The sequence below is a fragment of the Agelaius phoeniceus genome, chromosome 1 (genome assembly GCF_051311805.1).
Source record: "Agelaius phoeniceus isolate bAgePho1 chromosome 1, bAgePho1.hap1, whole genome shotgun sequence".
Classification (NCBI taxonomy): Eukaryota; Metazoa; Chordata; class Aves; order Passeriformes; family Icteridae; genus Agelaius; species Agelaius phoeniceus.
The window spans coordinates 64,925,900-64,945,123 of NC_135265.1; the positions used below are offsets into that span (position 1 = coordinate 64,925,900).

General features: G+C 38.5%; 1 protein-coding gene across 2 annotated transcripts in view; it reads right to left on the minus strand.

The window, feature by feature from the left end:
• DTNBP1 (dystrobrevin binding protein 1) overlaps positions 1-18,699 on the minus strand; it is a 63,870-nt gene extending 45,171 nt beyond the window's left edge. For both annotated transcript variants that reach the window (XR_013182842.1, XM_054645227.2), the window contains exons 1-6: positions 18,544-18,699; positions 15,324-15,374; positions 12,317-12,367; positions 11,571-11,631; positions 8,895-9,027; positions 2,356-2,488 (exon numbers count right to left, since the gene is read on the minus strand). Coding sequence is in view for 1 of the 2 variants with exons in the window: in XM_054645227.2 (XP_054501202.1) it covers positions 2,356-2,488; positions 8,895-9,027; positions 11,571-11,631; positions 12,317-12,367; positions 15,324-15,374; positions 18,544-18,599 (485 nt within the window). In the remaining variant the exon portion in view is untranslated. The remainder of the gene's footprint in view (positions 1-2,355; positions 2,489-8,894; positions 9,028-11,570; positions 11,632-12,316; positions 12,368-15,323; positions 15,375-18,543) is intronic.
• Positions 18,700-19,224: the final 525 nt, after the last annotated feature.

A 19,224-nucleotide genomic window follows, 5' to 3' on the forward strand; every position in this document is an offset into this window, starting at 1 on the left:
CATGAGCTTCTAGCCTAAGCTCTACAGTGACTTTATAATGAAATTAGGTTTTGTTACATGCTTAAAATAATCAGAGTTTCTAGAGCTCAGATTCATCTCAGTTTTCATCCCTATATTGTCAAAACGCATGAAATAATTTTTTTTTTCAAACACAAAACCACTTACTCCCTGAAAATAATTTCTGTGCTAAGGAGAGAGCATAGACTCCTGAGCCCTTCCCCACTCCTTGATTCTTTCAGCTGGTATCACGATAAAAACCCCAAGCACTGAAGAGAGGAAGACAGGGTATGAGTCCCAAAGATGCACCACAAATCACACTCACGTCAAGTTAACCAGCTGCTCGCTCTTCAAGCACCTACAATGGCAAGGGTCCTTCCTGGAATGAGCTAGCAGTTAATTTCTTACCTAAATAAATACAGTGGTAATGATCAACCAGAAATTACCTGCATTTTTCCTGTTTTGTCTAGGTCTGACCAAATGTAATCAGCTTACAATTACACTAAGTAGCTTGCTTAGCATTCTATTTATAAAACTGATTAGATGCTGCTAAGCAGAGCAGGCAATGTTTTAACACTTTATTTTGACGTTGAAAGCAGTGGCTAGGAGAAAGGGAGCAAGGATGGCAGAGAATAAAAAATCATTCAGAAAACTGTAGAAAGATAATTATATGGGACCAATTCTGTTGCTTTATGTGCATTTTAAAATTGTGTTACTTGGTTAAATAGCACATATTCAGAATTTTGGATTCATTACTCTTAGATATTTAGATAACTCAAGTAGGTCTGAACAAGTGAATATTCAGCCATACTGACTGCTGTTGATTCTTCTTGGAGAGAGACTATGGAATTGCCCTGACCTGGGAAAGAGGCAATCCAGGCTGCAGGAAAATTACAGACTATTGCTGAGGCCCTGGCCTGAGGTTAAGACAATTGAGCAGGATGTGAAAAACTAAAGGGACATGACAGGAGAAATTGCCAGATGTGACAGATAACATAGTCAGATACTGACAAAAGCCACAGATAGGACCATGAGGGATGACTGGATTTCACAAGTGTTTAAAGGTGAGTTAGATAAGAAACAGCCAAATTTCACAGAAAACTGAAGGGGGACCTTTAAGGTATTGGAGACCTTTTGACCTTTTGGAAGGTAGAACCTGCAACATCAGTACTCCTTCAATAACTGGACCTGGTAACACCACAGAAGCCTAAGATTCCCTACATAATAACTGAGAACCACTAGTGAAAAAATAATCAGGGGTGAATAGATCTTTTAGGAAGAGACTTGGATTTAAAAAAGACATTCAAATAAAAAGAGCAACAAGAATGGCAAGGAGGGCGAACACAGATAAGCTAAGGAGAATGTGGCCAGTGCTGTCTGGCACAGTCCCACCTTCGATCACCACATCCTCATCAGAACTCTGAGAACCACTTGTTCTGACCTTACCACATGTATCAAACTTGCTTCCACAATCAAGGAGGCAAGGAAAGTGCCAGGGTGCTTTCCCTGGCTAACAGCAGGACTCCTGCCTGGACAGATCAAGTAACCTGGTTATCCCCATGTCAGTTCAACATCCACATCCACATCCACCCACTCCTCCCTAATAGGCTGTCAGACACTGTCTTTGACAAACTGCTTCAATTCAACTCCTCATTTCCTAATTTATATAATGAATGCAATACTGCTTTTCTTATCTCCTTTTATTAGGTTATTTTTGGCACTGGTGGTAACAAAAATCAAGGGAGTCAACAGTTATTTAAGGGCTTCATATTTTTCTCTTGCTACTTTATCTTTTAGGCTAACCTGAAGCTCACGAGTTCAAAGTTCTGAATTTTCATACATACTGCTGTAAGTTGAACTCTGATTCCAAGAATTAATGCCCCACTTTTACAAGTAAGAGAATGGCAGGAGATTAATACCTTTCATACAGAGTAAAAGGTACTTATAGGATTGGATACTGATAGTACTGAAAGGAAAATAGAGGAAAATTCAGTTCCTAACCTGAGAGGTACTTGGGAAAAAAAAAAAAAAGGAATCCATAAACCAGGGCAAGAGATTAAAAAAAACAACAGTTTATCTGTGCTTATTAACAACAGCCCTTATTTCAATTCTTTGTGGAGAATAATAAACATGACTTAATCTTAACAACAATGTTGTGATAATTTTCCAAACACATGTACTCTTTGTTCATCACTAAGACATTCAATGAATCTACTACAAATTTGCAACGTCCTGTCAAAGACTATTGTTTCTTTAGAAGATGAAAATAAAAGGGATAATATTATATATGGGAGGGGGATAATTACAAAAGGCTTGTATTGTATGCTAATTTATATTTAGAACAAGTGTTTTATTTACCTTTTTGTTTTCTTGTAGTTTTCCAGCTGTAATGTCTGCATACATTTGTACCTTTCCAATTCACACTGTTCACATAGTTCCTCAAGACACAACAGATGATTCTCCATTTCCTCAAAGTTTGCCTCTAGCTGGGCTGTAAGAAAGACTTGTATAAATATCTAACTGCATCAATGGACAGACAAGTCACCTGAATAGAAACAGGATTTCATAAAGGTAAATAAATAACATGGTGATAATTACACACATATAAATGGCTCCAAAAGACAAACAAATCTCAGCCCAAATCCCATAGTGAAGAGTGGCAGCAGAGCCACGTTAAAGGGAGATCTATCTGAGGTTCCCTTGTAGTAAGGTGCTGAACCACTCTATTTGTCCCAGCATCGTGGTGACACAGGCTCCTGGCCTGTTTTTGAGGAAGAGAAGCACTCAGAACTCATACTTTTCTTTCTTGAGAGACTGCCAGTTTAGCACTTCCTACACAGTACCAATCCAAGGAATAAATCTGTGCTGGCCAAAGCCAGGTCAAATATTCATTTATTCAATTGAAACAAAAATAAAGCATACAGGGAGAATTTTAACTTTCACATGATGCCATGGTAATATAAAAGAACAGATATTTATGTCTCTGAAGACAGACCCTTTACTGATAGCTAAATATAGAGATGTACCTATTTTACATACACATGCAAATTTTACAATTAAATCTACCTATTTTACATACACATCTCTTAATATTTTCTTTAAACATAATTGCTCAGTCTCAACTTTAAATAGATCTTGTCTATGACATGTCTTGAGAAAACTGATCTCATCTCATAGCTCACATTGCTTTGAGTAGAAATTTGGACTAGACAATTCCTGAGGTCCCTCCTCATCTGAATTAAACCATGTGAACCTTGTATCAAAGAATCACTTTCCCTGACGGTGATTAATGCTAAATTTCATGTCTCTTCTCAGGATCTCACAGTGGAAAATATATTTTCCCAAACCCTAACCAGCTTGTCACTCTGGGATGAAACTGTGTGAACTACAGGAATATTGTTCATCTTTTTGCCAGGCCTTCCCCTATACCACAGGGAAGGTAAATTGCAGGAGCAAGAATAATTCACATTTTTACAAACAAATAGCAGCCACAGTTAATGTATTTCAGATGCTCAAAAAAAGGAAACAGGAAGCTGAAGGCATCAGTCAAATCCTCCATTCTGGCTTGGCCATTCTACTTGATGCCTATCTTGGACAATAAATAATTTCAACTTCCTTAGCCATTCCTTCATGATAAATAGCCATCCTTGTGGTTCCTCTAAAAAAGCAGAAGTTAAGACTTCATAAGCAAATTTCCTAGGATGCATATTCATATGTTCAGCTTCAGTTAACACCATTTTTTTAGCCCCTAACAAAGAAGATCCACAACAGGAAAGGGAAACAGGAACAATATAATCAGTAAAAATTTCCCTAAATTATTTTTCTGTATACAGATCACTGAGGGGAAGTGGGAGGGATTGGCAAAAAACAACAAAAAATAAAGAAAGGCAATTGACAATTAATGCAGAAACAAGTTTGAGGAGAAAAAAAGTGTTTTCAGTTCTATGTATTGTGTTGTGGAACATTCATCGCTTACCACATACTCAATTTTCTCTCACAAAATCCAGATGTATTCAAAGGGTAATATCATTATTACAATTATGATTGGTAGGCCTTTTTCTTTAAGAAATAGACTTCTCTGAGTGCATTAAAATCCAAATACCTGTATTGTGCTAACTTGCTTTTCAGCATAATTGCTCCCTTATTAATCTGCAAAATTCTCAAACACAGCAGGACTGAAAATAATTTACTAAGGTACCTATCAACCACTGTTTTTTCCACTTAAAATGCCTACCACCTGCTTTGCTGTATTTGCTGTTGAAATAATATTAAAAGACAACAACAAAGAATAGGAAAATAAAGAGGATGAAAGAAAGTGAATTCTAGAGAGCAACTGATTTCTAGCACTTGCATTCGAGCAGCCTCTAGCGGGAACTGCAGAAAACACTGTGCTCCTGAAGAAGAGAAATGGACGCCAGAGATCTCTCCAGGAGGCAACAATCCTGCTTTACTGCAACAGAGGATTCAGAAATTTTTTCCTTTCTGAAGTGAAAGAAAAATTGCTTTTCACAAAAAAATTGAAGACAAGCTCCGTTGCAGCAGCTACAGCTGAGAATTAACATCTCTCTTACCCAAAAGAGAATATATGCACTGTGCATACAAAGGCAGTGCCAAACAAAACTATAGACTTAATTAATTTGAAACTTAGGCTGAGAAAAATGCATCTCCTCTAAATCTTTTTCAGATTTTAAAAAACATATTTACCTTTAGATTAAGACTTTTCATATGCAGCAATATGCCACACTTGGTAGAAATAGTATTTTTTTATTAGACAGCTAAAACAACCAAAAAACTTCTTTGTGCCACATCACTCCAATAATAACAGTTAGGGCTGTATTTCTTATTGTACCACAAGCATAACAACAGTATTTGAAACTTTAATTCTTAGTTTTAATTCTTTTGAAGTACGTTTAAAGTTTGGTCAAGTGACATTACACTGTATTATCTTCTATCAGCATACACTGTTTTCCATGGTTTACCAGCTATCAGGTATTAAAGCATTTATCTAGAACTCAATAACCACGAATTTTTTCTATCCAGGAAACACCTTCTTTCTAAACTGTACCTAATTTAAATGTACCACATAACTTTTCTAACTGAAACCTATGTTATTTGTAGTTCTGTATGAGTACAAAATTTGTTAGAATAGCTAAATCACAGTTGTATGTCAGAAAATAGGTCTCCACTAACTTTAGATGTAGCTTTCCTACACTGTCCCAGCCATTCAAACAACAGAAACCATGCAGGAATATTAAAGACATTTCTACAAAGCCCATTTATTTTCTGACTAAAAGGGAAAGAGCAGAAAGGATGGAAGCAATTATATCAAAGATGTTCCCTCTACCTCTAGGCCACACTGGGGCAGAGATTACTAAAAGTTTAAAATGAGCAGTGAAAGACATATATGAACAGGAGGAGCTCAATTTAGCTGCAACAAAAAAAACAACAAAAAACCAAAACCAACCAACCAACCAACCAAAAAAACCCACCAACAAAAAACAACACAAAAAAAATCAAAACAAAACAAAAAAACAAAAAAAAACTTTATTATATAATTACAGTTCTAGTAGTGCTCAATTTTTATCTGTTTTCACAGAAAGGATCTTAAACCCAGCTAGTATTATACCACTTACATGAAGTTAGAGCAGCTTCTTTGCTGAAACTACATAACAAGTACAGTAGGATCCTTTTCCTTGTGTACTCAATCCTCAGGCACTTCCAAGTTTACAGCACCAAACTGTATGCCTTTTATACATATATGTATATACCTAATACAACAACCCCTTCTGCTGAGTGTTGTGCCCTGAAGCCTATGGAGAAAAATTCCCTGTTGAACACAGATGTCTTTACACAATATTATTCAAATTCTCTGGTTTTACATAAATCTCCCAACATTTTCCCTGATTTTTTCAGTAAAAAATAAATGCAAATTCTGAAAAAATTAGACGAATTTTGCAAAGCTAGAGAATGGCAACTTTCATACTTGACACACAATTTGAAATAAAAAAAAAGACTGACCTTTTGCTCAAGATATAAACAAGGATGCTTCTCCTAAGCAGTGCAAAACGTTCTGTTTCCCCAACAAATTTTCACACCCATCTAGCCCTCACTTAAAAAAAAATCCGAAAGACTAAGAGGCAAAGGCTTTTATCTCTAAATGACTACATGCCCAGCCTTATTTTCTTTGCAGTCCCACGAGGAAAACATTTTTAACCTATGTTGGATCTGTCACCTATATACAAGAGCAGTCTTTCTGAAACCAGTATCAAGCTGATCTTTAAAAGAAAAAACAAAAAAAAGGGAGAAAAAAAGGATTTGGATTAATGCTTGTGTGTATGGATTTGCTGAAACCAAAACTGATGTTTGAGCAAAATGCCACTGCTCAAACATGAAAACACATTTCATACAAAGTATGCTGATATCAGTAAGGAGATATTTTCTACAACATCTCAACCAAAAACTGGCTTAAGTGATGATTCCAATTCTGCACTTTGAAAGGGCAATAACTGTCCTTTCCGCTTTTACATGAGAGTAACTTTTTTCTTCAAAATTCTCAGTAGCAGCTACAAGACATTGCATAATTCAATAAATGTATCAAATGAAGCCACAGATTTTCTACTTCAAGTGAGGGGATGACTGATAATGTGAATACCTAAGCTAAAGAACTTTATAAAATTGCTAATGAAAATGTGTCCTGTAATACATAGCAAAAGCTAAAGAATCTGTACATGAGTCATACCAATTTTAAGTAGGTCACTTAAAAGATTCATTTCCATTATCTGAAATTTCTTTCACCAAAAGCAGCCAGGGTCCCCTACTTACTGTCAAAATGGAAGCATTAATACATTTATTAGAAGCATATCATGTCAGAAGAACGAACTATTTTGTTGAAATTATGAAGGTTAGCCAAATTACATCTTGAGTGAGTAACTCAGCACTTTGTGATTCTATTTTCACTTTTTTTTACAGAATATTTTACTCATATTCAAAATTTACAGTCAGAGAAATAGTCATTTCTTGAAAAGCTGAATACAGTTTATATTTATATGAAGCAATTATTTAAGAGTTATAAAAACTAAAAACAATGAGCAGAATATTGCAGTGAAGTTCTGTTAAATCACCTTCAGACAGTTAGATGTTGAATTTGGTACAAATTACATCTATCTCTTCAAATAGTCTCCATAAAAATTATTAGAAGAAAAAATAAAACCCAAAACACAGTTGCTAGGAGAAACTAATACGAAATTTTAGATAAATTACTCAAAATCTGACACAAAAGGTAAAGCTTGGTTTGGTTTTGTTCAAGGCTTGGTTCAAATCCCAGAACCTTAGCAGTACATGTCAAAATTCATTACCTGAGCTGGCTGCTGAATGCTTCCTTAAATCCTACTTCTGCACTATCAAAAAATATCTAGAGACTTACCTATCCAATAAATTCTACAATCAGAGTGAGATTAATTCTAGTTCATAAAACTGTATTAGGAATCAGAAAGTAGCCCAAATTCATCAGGATTTTACAGCATTTGCAGCATTATGAACTATAAAGGCAATTTCATTAGCTTTGTTTATCTTTGGGCTACCAGTGGACTGCACGGTAATATTGAACTCAGTATTTTAATAAATCATTATTTGAACTTTTATTTCCTTAGAAATATTTTTTTCAAACAGCCAATATAAAATGGTTAGCACAGATGATAAAGCCTTATTAAACAAGATCGTATAAGAAAATTGTAATAAAAAGTAGAATATATTCCCTGCCTCAGGAATAAATAGCAAAGTTATTACCAGCCCACCTAGGAACAAAAGCTGATTTGTGCATGACCACTGACCATGGCAGAATGAGAAATTAGCCCTTGAAGACAGAAAAGAACCCTCCTTTTCTTCACATTGTGTCAGCACAAAAATCCAGCCCACTCTACAAAAAAGACAGAGCTGCAATCACATGAGGAATTTCTGCATTACTTTCCAGCAGCTGTAACAAAGGGAACTGCAGGCACAGTCCCTGGGGAACTTAGCTACCTAAAATCTATGTGCAGACAGAAGTTTTTCAAAGCTTTAATTTTATGCACCCTGTATGGATTTTCATGGAAGCATCAAGAGACATGCTGCGGACAGACAGCGCTGCTGCTTGCCAAACGCTGCTTGCCCATTTCAAGGCTCAGCAATAGTAGAGATTTTCAGAGACCAAGAGTCCTCAACATTTTTTCCTAATTTAATTTTCAACAGTTTTTTATGAGAGGTTCCAGAAATAGTCCACCAAAGCATTTATCTTTTCATCTTTTAAATAAAATGAACGGATTAACCTTTGGTAAAGTTTTAAAAATTGCAACCCACCTAACAAATGTGAGGTGTTTGCTAATAGGCAGCATTAATATTCACCTATAGAAAAGCTCAGTATCACTTCAGAATATCTTAACCCCATAAATCAATCCAAATTATGGAAGTTACCTTTGGAACCAGCAACTATTCAAAATCAAAGGTTTCTGCCTTGAAAGTGTCCCTAGCCAGGTAAATTCCACCCCCCCATCCCACCCCAAATGATAAGTTTGAACATTATTATGCAAAATTACACAGAATCCAAAAGAAGCAGTTATATAAATTAGCATTTATACTATCAAAAAATCTTAACAATTTAATAAGGATTCAAGAATAGCATTGTTCACCCATTCAAACATTTGTCAATTTTTTTTCAAATAGCAACACATACAAAATTTCAACTGCTGGGAGAGCAACCACTGCTACTTGTTGAGTAAAAAAAAAAAAACAGTTTGTTTAAGAACTAGAGTTTTACCACAGAAAGCAAAATTAAATTTTGTAATCACAACAATCACAACAGTTGAACTTCAGTCTAATCCTTTGTACTGATCTGAATGTTTGTTATGTCTATAAGAACTTACCTAGGCTTGCTGTGAGGCATTCCAGATCTGCTAAGAACCCGGGTATTTGCTGAAGCTGATCCTGCAGTTCTACCAGACTGCTCCTTTTTTTCTCCCAGTGTGCAGAAAGCATCACAACTTCACTGTCAACCAGCTGCAACAAACAGGTGTTTAATTGCAAACTTCTGTACCTGTTCATGAGCATCTTGACTAATTTTTTATAATTAATACATTTGGAAGCATAAGGTCAGCACAACAACCCTTACACTGCCACTTGTGTACTCCTCAAGTAAATAAAAAACATGCTCCAAAAAATCCCCAGTAGTACGGAATATTTATTTCAAAATGCACTGAACAAAAATATGACAAAAAGTTTTTTCTCAATATACTAATCAATGCAGGAAGTATTTAATGGATGTTATTAACTGTAAGCAAGAGGTACCTGAAATTTTGGCAGCAGTGTTGCATTGGTGCACAATAACAACATCGCAGTGCTGCGATTTTGGGCATATTTATATCAATAGTTTAATGTTGCCAGTCATACCAATTTCATCTTAACAATAAAAATGAAAATTCTGCACATGCAAAGTAGTCTAGAAAATAAAGTAAAAGGAATGACATTTTAAAAAAAGTTGCCTTTATAACATTACTGCTCTTCTGCTTTTGTGACAAACTGCAGTAGTGTCAAGTTTTTATGAACACATTTCTACATTACTTAAATTCTTGTTGTTTCATTCTTCTTAAATTTTATTATATAATAAGCTAAGAAAAGGATACACTGCTTCAAAGTCTCACTTATTTTCTATGAAAAACACCAGAATCAAGAGATCTTAGGTAACAAATGTTTCCATTATATATAATTGAGTTGATTCAATTATTGTTTCCCTGCTCCTAATTCCATTACCCATTCTTCCTCTTGCACACAACTACAGCCTGTGGCTGTATTTGCATTCTGAATTCCTCAATTTCTATAGTCTTTATAGGCAGAACCGAAAAAGTCTGAGCAATGGACAAAGGAGCTCTCAAATGTACAATTCTACCCACTTTATATAAATTCTTTTAAAAGAACAACTATCTTTTGCAAATTCTTCCAGCTACCTATCCCTGTTAATAAAACATCCTGTTTCACCAGACAAGTTTTGAAAACTTATTCCAAAGCCCAGTGAGAAAGGGAACACTTTAAAAGACTAAACAGTCTTACTTAACTAAAGCCAGGTCTATTTCTGAGCCTGGGATATGGTATTTATATCCATTAAACAGTAAAGCCAACAAAAATTCCCAAAACAAGTCCCCATGAGATGGGGACAAACACCACAAACATTTCAGCCCTGAGATAAATGAATGCAGGTGAAATGATAATCATCTAAAAGGACAATTTTGTGCATGGAACTGGTAGTTAACATCTGCCATTTAACATGGTAAGACTGTAAGCTGCAATTGAAGCCTGAAATTTTCACTTTACTCAACATTCATAAATAAGACAGCACAAGTAAGCAGAAATTGGATACTGGACAAGTGCACCTTTAGGTCTTCTACAGCACAGTCAATCTTCTGTGCTTACACAGTTTTTATTCTCCCCTTTTATAAAAAAAGTATAAAACAAAATTCAACAAGCAATGCATACACTGAATTGTGTGTAAATATCTGATTTTAAAGGAAAATGTAAGTCTCTCTGAAGTTTTTCATTCTCATTTTCCATAACAGCCATAACATGTGAGATTAGGTAATATTAGTTTAATATATATGAAACCTCACATTGTTTTCAAAATTGCAATTTTTAAAGCAAACTAGAGCAAATATTATAAAATTGTGACAACATCATTTATGAGATTTTCTAGGAAAAAAGAACATTATGAGCAGTAAAACATGCCATACTGGCAAGGAGAACTCTACCTCCCATGCCTGAAGGTTTCCACTAGAATGCAGGGAAAAGCAGGGCCATACCATTAGGCAAGAGAAAGAAGAACATAAGAGACTTTCTTTCTTACTGTCAATACACAGTGAGTGATTTTTCCATTAAAAAAAGATATGGAGTAGTCTCTAAGTGAAGAGAAGAGCCAGGAAGGATGCACTCAGCTAAAGTGAAGGTTTCAGACAGCTCAGTCCTGCTCTGCATCGTGGCCACCCAGATTACACTGTCTGCCCCTTAAACATGGCTTGAAACTGAAAGTCTGATGCTGAGTAATGCATCGGTAACACTTACTGGAAATTTCCTTCCCCTTCATTTCACAGATAAACCACACAACTTGTGACTTTGCTTCCAGGGCAGGAATAGTGAATGAAATCAGGAGAAAGCACAAACACTTCCCAAATATTTTCTGTTGATCAAGGCAATCTTGCTGTCTCTTGTGCACTAGGAGTGGGCAGCAGTGTCAATACCACAGCCCTGCCCTGATACAAACCACTAAGGTGCCTCAACCCCAAATCCATTCTGTACTTTCCCAGCCACCCTCCACTGCTTTTAAAGAGCTAGAGCAGTAACATACCATCTTTGCAACTGTTTACATGGCATCAAGTTTTTTGTTATTTCACATTTGCATTACATTGTTGTTTACATTACTGGGGGAATGAATAAAGCTGGGTGGATGTTTACCTAGGGGCCAAGGTTAACCTTGTAGGTGGGTAGTAAAAGTTTTAGTTTAAAATTATTTACACATTTAAAAATATTTCATGTGTGGCATTGTTATTTTTTCTTACCTCTCCAGCTTTTGCACAATCTTTGGCTCCTTTATGAAGGGCAGCCCAAGCATCTTCATATCTGAAGAAGAGACAAATTACTATTTCGTACTGTGCTCTCCTTACAAAGGAATTCATGGATGTCACTGTGCTTATATTTGCAGGTACTACCAGAAATTACAGCTTAAAAAGCCATGTAATTCTTTCCAGTACTTACTGTTCTGCCAAGACAAATATACAGTGAGAAATAATGTGTTTTAAAGAAAAAGCGATTCATGTTTTTTAACCTGCTAACTGACATTAAAAGCTAAATGGACCAAACAATACTTACAAGACAACTCATCACCTTAAACATCACTTGGAACTCAACTTAATTAAGAAAATTTTTAAAAATAACATGATTGTAATCATACATGTACCACATCCAATTAAAAAAAAAAATAGGAAATTGTATCAAATATGTCTAAGTTATGAAACCGCAGACTAGGACTCAGTGCTGGCCTCCTTCACCTCTCTGCATTAGTCATCTTTTAAATGCAACTTTTCCTCCCAGAACTTCAGTTACATTAACATGACAACACTTGAGGATTGGGCAAGCTTTAAACACATTTATCATTTGGTAACCACTCCCACACTTCTAACTGCAAAACAACCAAAAACCTAGTGGCAACACTTCTATTTTCCTCTCTAATTTCTTTCTTGAGAAATTTGATTTTTTAAAATCTAACATAGGAAGCAAACACTAATAAAGAAAAGTAAGGTCATACCTGCTTAGTAATTCCAGTCCAGCAGAAAACTCTGGCAAACACTGAACAGTTCTATAGAACAAATTGCAAATGTACAAAATTGTTAAAGAAAAGAAGACTGTTATAAAAAAATGTGTGCACACACATCTGATAGATATGCTGAGCACAGAAATGTTTCCTCCTGCTCCTACTTTCACACTTTGCCAATTTTGGTTTAAAATACATTACACAGTGTATCTTACAATAATATTTCAAAGCTTTTTTCCCTTGTTGTTTTATGATAGCCTATTCTTACCTTTTTTCAACCATGTCCATTAAAAACAAGTTTCATTGAATAATTCCTAAGTACAGTTAGCAAAGATATAGGATGAAGGTAATTTTAACCTAAAAAGGGGCACAGAAACATTCTGAAAAAAAAAAGACTACTACACAAGTTCATGTCCCTCAATACAGATATTCCACTTAATATATTCTACACTAAAAATAAATACTAAGCTAAGGAACCTTTGCCAGTTTAATGCTCTAATGATCTCCTATTTGATGCATACACTTCCATTAATAACAGCTTGAAGTATCAAGACATCTTATTATAAGTTATAGAAAATTAACAATACAGTATTTCTAAGGATGTGAAGATCTTAATGTCATCCAAAATTTGTCTCTTGGAAGATCACCCCAATAGACTGTTCTGCACTATCATCCAAACAATTTGAATGGGGAAAAAAAAACCAAAAGTACCAAAACAAACTACCATAAATTAAACCTTCTTGTCCTTAAAGCAAGGGAAAAGTGACACAAACAGTGAGGTGGAAAGGGACCTCAGGAAGTTCCTATTGCAATCCCCTGTTAAAACCAGCTATGAGATCAAAGCAGCTTTCCCAGGAAGCTTTTCTCAGCTTTTCCTGTCTGATCATCTCTTGTTTGAACTTATGCCTATCACCTTTTGAGCTCCCACCACACACCAGTTTCCTCAATTACCACTTCACGTGCAACGGCAGGCTGCTGCTAGGTCTCCCAGCAGTCACCTATTCTCCAGGCTGAACAACTGCCCATCTCAGCCTTTCCTCATACACAGAGTTCCTGCCCCAACCATTTTGGTGGCCCTCCACTGAACTGCTCCAGAATATTAACACCTTTCTCAAACTGGGGACCAAACTGGACAGGGTAGTTAGTGGTCTAAGGTGTGCTGAATGCAGGGAACAATCACCTTCCTCAATCCCACTGTCGGGGTGTTGTTAGCAGCTCCATTAGCTGTTGGACTTCCCTGCTGCAAGGCATGTCCCTGGCTCACATTCAGCCTGCTGTCTGCCAAGAACGCCAGGATCTTTTTAGCAAAGTTACTTCCAGATAGTCTGTCAGCCCAGTCTGCATTGTTGCTTTCTTCCCAGGGAAACATGGAATTTGTACCTCTTGATTTTCATGAGATACTTCTTGACACATATGGTCCTATGGGCTTTTACGGATTTAGCATCTTCAATCGCTACTGGTCAGGCTCCTTGACCCCTTTCACTAAGCACAAGGCACTGAAGCCACAAAGGCATTAAATAACTCAACAACCTCTACATTTGCTGTAATTCACTCCATTCATCACTAATCCCATCCTTTCTTTCAGCCTTTTATTAGCAGTGCAGGGCTAGTCGCTCTTCTTGTCCTTGACATCTCTTGTAAATGTCAGTTCCAGGTGAGCTCTGGCTTTCCTAAGGCTATTCCAGCATGCCAAAGAGGTCATAAGGAGGCATCAAGAAGTTATCCTTGACACCCTCCCAGGGCACTTCTTGATTGCATACTGATGGGTTGCACTTTCAGGAGGTGGAAGCTAAAGGCCCCAGCAACAATGGGAGTTTAAATGATACAGAGGATTCCTCAAATTGTTTGGAGAAAACCTCATTCTCTCCCTGGTCAGAGGGTCAGTGACAAACTCCTATTGCAACACCACCACCTTTACTGGCCTCTCCTTGGCTCCCATCCATATGCCCTCAGCCAGCCCTACAACCAAGCTAAGCTGTGTTTGTCCCTGAACCTTATCAGCAAAGCCGAAGCCACCCCAGCATTCCCCTGTTCCTGATGCTTCAATTGGTTCACCCAGTGCTTGCCTCAAAAAGCAATGGATATTTATAACAGTACTCCAGGAGAACCAAAATACTGTGGACTGGAAACACACAGAGAAGGCAGTTGCCTAAAACAGATTTATTCAGACCTTCACCTATTCTAAGTTTAGCCTCCATGCCTTGTCCATACACCTGGTCCTCTGTTAAAAAAAAAATTATATCTAAAACATCAGGATTCAGCACTTAGTTTATTTCAGATGTTTTATTTTTACCACTCGGCTTGTTTTTAAACTAATTTGTGAATACATAGTATGTTTTAATAAGAACATGCTTTACACTAAAGCATATCTGATTTTAAGAAGTAACTCTCACAGATGTCATTAACAGACAACAAGTAGTCTTTCGCTGCAGCTTACACAGGTTGAAAAAAATGAGAACTAAAATGCAGAGGATTAAAAAAAAAAAAAAACCCGAATCAATTAAAGAAAGAAAACCAAATCAGCACAATTATCAAAGCTTCTTTGATAATTTTCTGAAACAGAAAACTGAAGTATTTCATTACACACATATCTTCCACAATAAAAAGGCTCCTATTTCTGGTCCCCCCCCCCCCCCCCCAAAAAAAAACCCCTGACTTACAATTTTAGGACATGAGATTCACAGAGATTGTAAACAATTACATTTCAGTGTACTGCAACCTGAATCTTCCATGAGGTACTACAAAAACACTGCATATTCATTTAATTTAAATAGTAATTTATAAACTGATTGACAGCCATTAGAAATTATTTAGGCCTATCAATGAAGGCTGTATTAAGCAAAGCATCTGCTTTTGTTAAGCTTCACTGTTGTCAAAATAGTATTTTGTAAAATTATATGCAAATGTTCTTGCAATTGACTCATATATATGAGCCACTTGAAATTTTTCCTTAACAAGAATATCTTATATTAATGCTATATATTAAGACATTCAAAAGTACCTTTGCCTACTTTTCTTTGCATCTCTTGATTTGTCGCTCAAAGTCTTCAACCTACAAATCAAAACACAAATCCATCAGACATTTACAACATCAAAACCAGAGAATGAATTGCTTGAGCACATAATGCCTTAATTCCAGTCTATTACAATTAATTTTGTTTCAGCTTGTTTCACAAATAAATCAAATTTCCCTTAGTTTTGTGGAGACCCTCATATGAATTTATTTCCACTGACACTGCTACTAAATCTTGAATTTTTTTGTAGAAGTACATCAGACAATTCAGTATGACAAGTTTAATGGGAGTTGTGTATATAAGTCATCTACCTGTTGATACAATTTCCTTAGCAGGCAGGAACTAAAGACATGCCTAGAAATAACCAATCCAGCCCTGAGGAATACCATTTACAGGAAGGCTCTCATGGCAAGGAAAAGCAGGACAGTCACACATACACACGTGCCCACCTGCCATAAGTCTGCCAACACAAAACCAGCAGAAGCTCAACTTTTCTTCTGCCAGCTTTCAGAACCTCCAGCAGCATCACCACAGTGCACTGCTACTGAGCAGATCTGGGGCTTCTTTCACACACAGTCCATTGCAAACTGACTGCTATCTTGCTCCTCAAAAGCAAAAAAAACCCTCCAAACCAACCAAACAACCCTCCCTCCCAACTCTTTCTACTCTTTAGCAGTCAAGATATATATATAAAAATACATATTATATATATGCATATATATATTTAATATATATATACACTAGTCAAGTTCACACAGTACAGTGAGAACCAAGCCTGCTGGCTATTCCCTGATCACCCAGGCAATGGCTATCCTCAATTTCTAGGCCCTTTGTGGTCACAAAAATTTTTTATTGCTCAAGACAGTAAGAAATAAATGATAGAGACATAAGCAAGATGGAAATGAACTATGAGAGCCAAAGATATCCTCCACATATCACAGAGAGATCTGTAATCCTGAGTGACCCAGGGACTGAGAAACAACCTAATATACAGACAGATATTCAGGCTGCTTTGAGGAGTAGTCAAATCACTCCCCCAGTCTTGATCACTGTTTTCCAGGAACTCAAAGAAACATCAAAGCTCTACAGCAGGTGGATCACAATTTGAGAAAAGACATGCTAAGGCACGTCTCCCCTCCCTCTCAGAGAGCTGCTCACAACAGCCAAGCTAGGTAGCAACAACCACAGCACACTGAGGAAGAACCCACTGCTGAAGGAAGCTGTGCAATTTGCCCTTCTCCACTGCATCCATTCTGGTTGTTTTTCCTCTTCCTGCAAAAGCTTGTTAACAGGTGAATGGGTCAAAATTCAGATACCTTGCTTACAGGACATGCAGAATTAGACAGCAGACACAACTGAGCAAGGAAGGAGGCCACAGAAATAGCTGACAACTCTAAACTGCTCTCTTTAAACCACACAACCCAGATTTAAACTTTTTCAGCAATACATACATGTTCCCATACTCCTTGGGAAGTGGTATTATTGTCTTAGAAGCCCTGGAAAACCTTTCCCCTCACAATTTCATGAAATTCAACTTGTTCTACTTTGCAAGCATTTATGTGTAGTTAATGAGTTGGCCACAAAAAATACTCTCTTTGGGTTTTGAGAATTATACAATTTTAAGCTGAAGTCTCAACATCACAAAATGACTTCTTTTACCACTTTGGTGGGGTGCAGAACAGAGTAATCCAGAACACCAAGAAATTAGGTTGCACGGTCTAGGAAGGAAGAGGGGGCAAACCAGGTCAACTTGTGTTCTGGATATATGGGAACACTAAAGGAAAAAAAAAAGATGCCTTCCACAGTCTCTGCCACTGTGGTTCTGAGAAACTGGTTCCCAATGGCAAAAAAAAAAAAAAAAAAAAAAAAAAAAAAAAAAAAAAAAAAAAAAAAACTGACTCCACTGCAGCAAATATGGAAACACAAATACAGAACCACAGAATTAAATGACCATCAGATCTGGCATGTTATGACCTTTCTGTTGTTCTCTTTCACCATGTGAAAAACACCCTTTTCAAAAGAGTCTTACGCTGTATTGAGATATCAACTCCTTGAGAAGCAAAAGAGAAAATCAGACAGAAATAAAGCAATATTTTTGTCTGTATTTTTAAGGCAGTTTAATATTCAGTTGCTGTTTGCTAAGATGAGACAGATAACATGTAAGCAATTTATCTGTTTGACTGGCAGCCTCTTCTGTCAGTTTCTCTTGACCATCATACACCGGTATACAACCAAGTAATGATAAACTTATATTTTCAGTTATTCAGATATTTTCAGTTTCTCGGGTACAAAGACATTCTTCACTATATATAAATATTTACCGTAGGGGGGGTATAGGGGTATTATAAGGCAGCCTTAACGCTGCCAAAGACCACACAGTTTTTAAAAGCAATTGATTACAACACAATACTCCCCTGTGGCTCATCATGAGCCAGCAGCTCTGCAGCACAGGCATGACCTTGTCCTGCAGCCACTCGCTGGCTTCCAGCGACACTCACTTGGGCCACCTGCTTGTACTAAAAACAGCATCGATACAGGGCCTCCCCAAATAAACCTTGTGAGACAACGCAGGAAGAGTATCTTTTTCTACTTTTCAGTGCAAGTGCGGGGCTGTTCCATCCGCTTATCCTACGCTCCTTTTCCCCAAGTGACAGTAACTCATCTTCCAAGGAAAAGCGAGTTTCTCCGCACACCAAGCGGCGCCCAGAAATTCTCTTTAAGAGATTACGCTGATCCATGAAACCTTGAAGGTCGGTAACTTCATAAAAAATTCAAGCGCGTTAATTGACCTCATTCACATCTTCTTTCACAACCGCGGTCTGTCTGACTGTCTGTCCCTCCCTCTCTCTCCTTCCCCTGACCGCGGCTGCTCCCCGGGCACCGCGGCTCCCCCAGCGCTGCCCGCGGCCCCGCAGGGCTCTCCAGCCCGCCATCAGCCCATCCCAGGCGGGAACACGGCGGCACTCGGGACCCTGGAGCCGCCTTTCCAGCCCGTCCCCGCACCCAGGAGGGCACCCCGGGTGACAGACCGGCCCCGGCAGTGCCTCCCGTCTGCGCAATCTCCTCCTCTTCCTCCCTCCCTGTGCCAGTCCACGCCTCCCCGGCCCCCGGTCACCTGCTTTTCCCCCCCTGCCCGGCCGGGCTGCGAGACGCGGGCCCCTCTCCCGCTGCCCCCGCCAGCCCCGCGGTGCCGCAGGCCATACCCACCCGGCGGTGAGGTCCTGCTGGACGCTCAGCAGCCGCTCTCGCAGCGTCTCCAGCATCTTCCCGGCCTTTCCCGGCTGCGAAGGCCAGCGCCGGAGGGCGGGGCGCGGGCGGGGCTCGGCTGAGCTCCGGCCCCGGTGCCACCTCCCCTCAGCCCGCCCCGTCCCTTCCGCCCGCCCGGCTCCCGGCGCGTCCTGGCGGGGTTGGGAGCGGGCGAGTTTGCCTGGGAGAGGCGAGACTCTCGTTCTGCGTGTCCCGTAGTGCGAGCGTAGGGCTGCGCTTAAAGCCCGGGCGGCATCAAGGGCAGGTCTTGAGCAGCGTGCGAATCCCTGAAGTTGCGGCTTTGTAGAGGTTATTTTAAAGGAAAGCACCTTGGCAGGTTGGGACTCTCACCAGAATGATTTTGACTTCAGCGATGGTAGCGTAGGAGTAGCCTCCTTAGCGATACAAAGTTGATCAAGGGACTGGAGCGTCTCTTTTACGAGGAAAGGCTCAGGGGGTTGCACCTCTTCAGCCTTGAGAAGAGGCAACTGAGGGGGAGCCATATAAGTGTCCCATATAAATGTCTGTAGGTGTCCGAAGGGAGGGTGCCAAGAGGATGTAAGCAGGCTCTTGGTAGTGCTCAGCAATAGGACAAGAGGCAACAGGGGGAAACTGATGCCCAGGAAGTTCCACCAGAATACG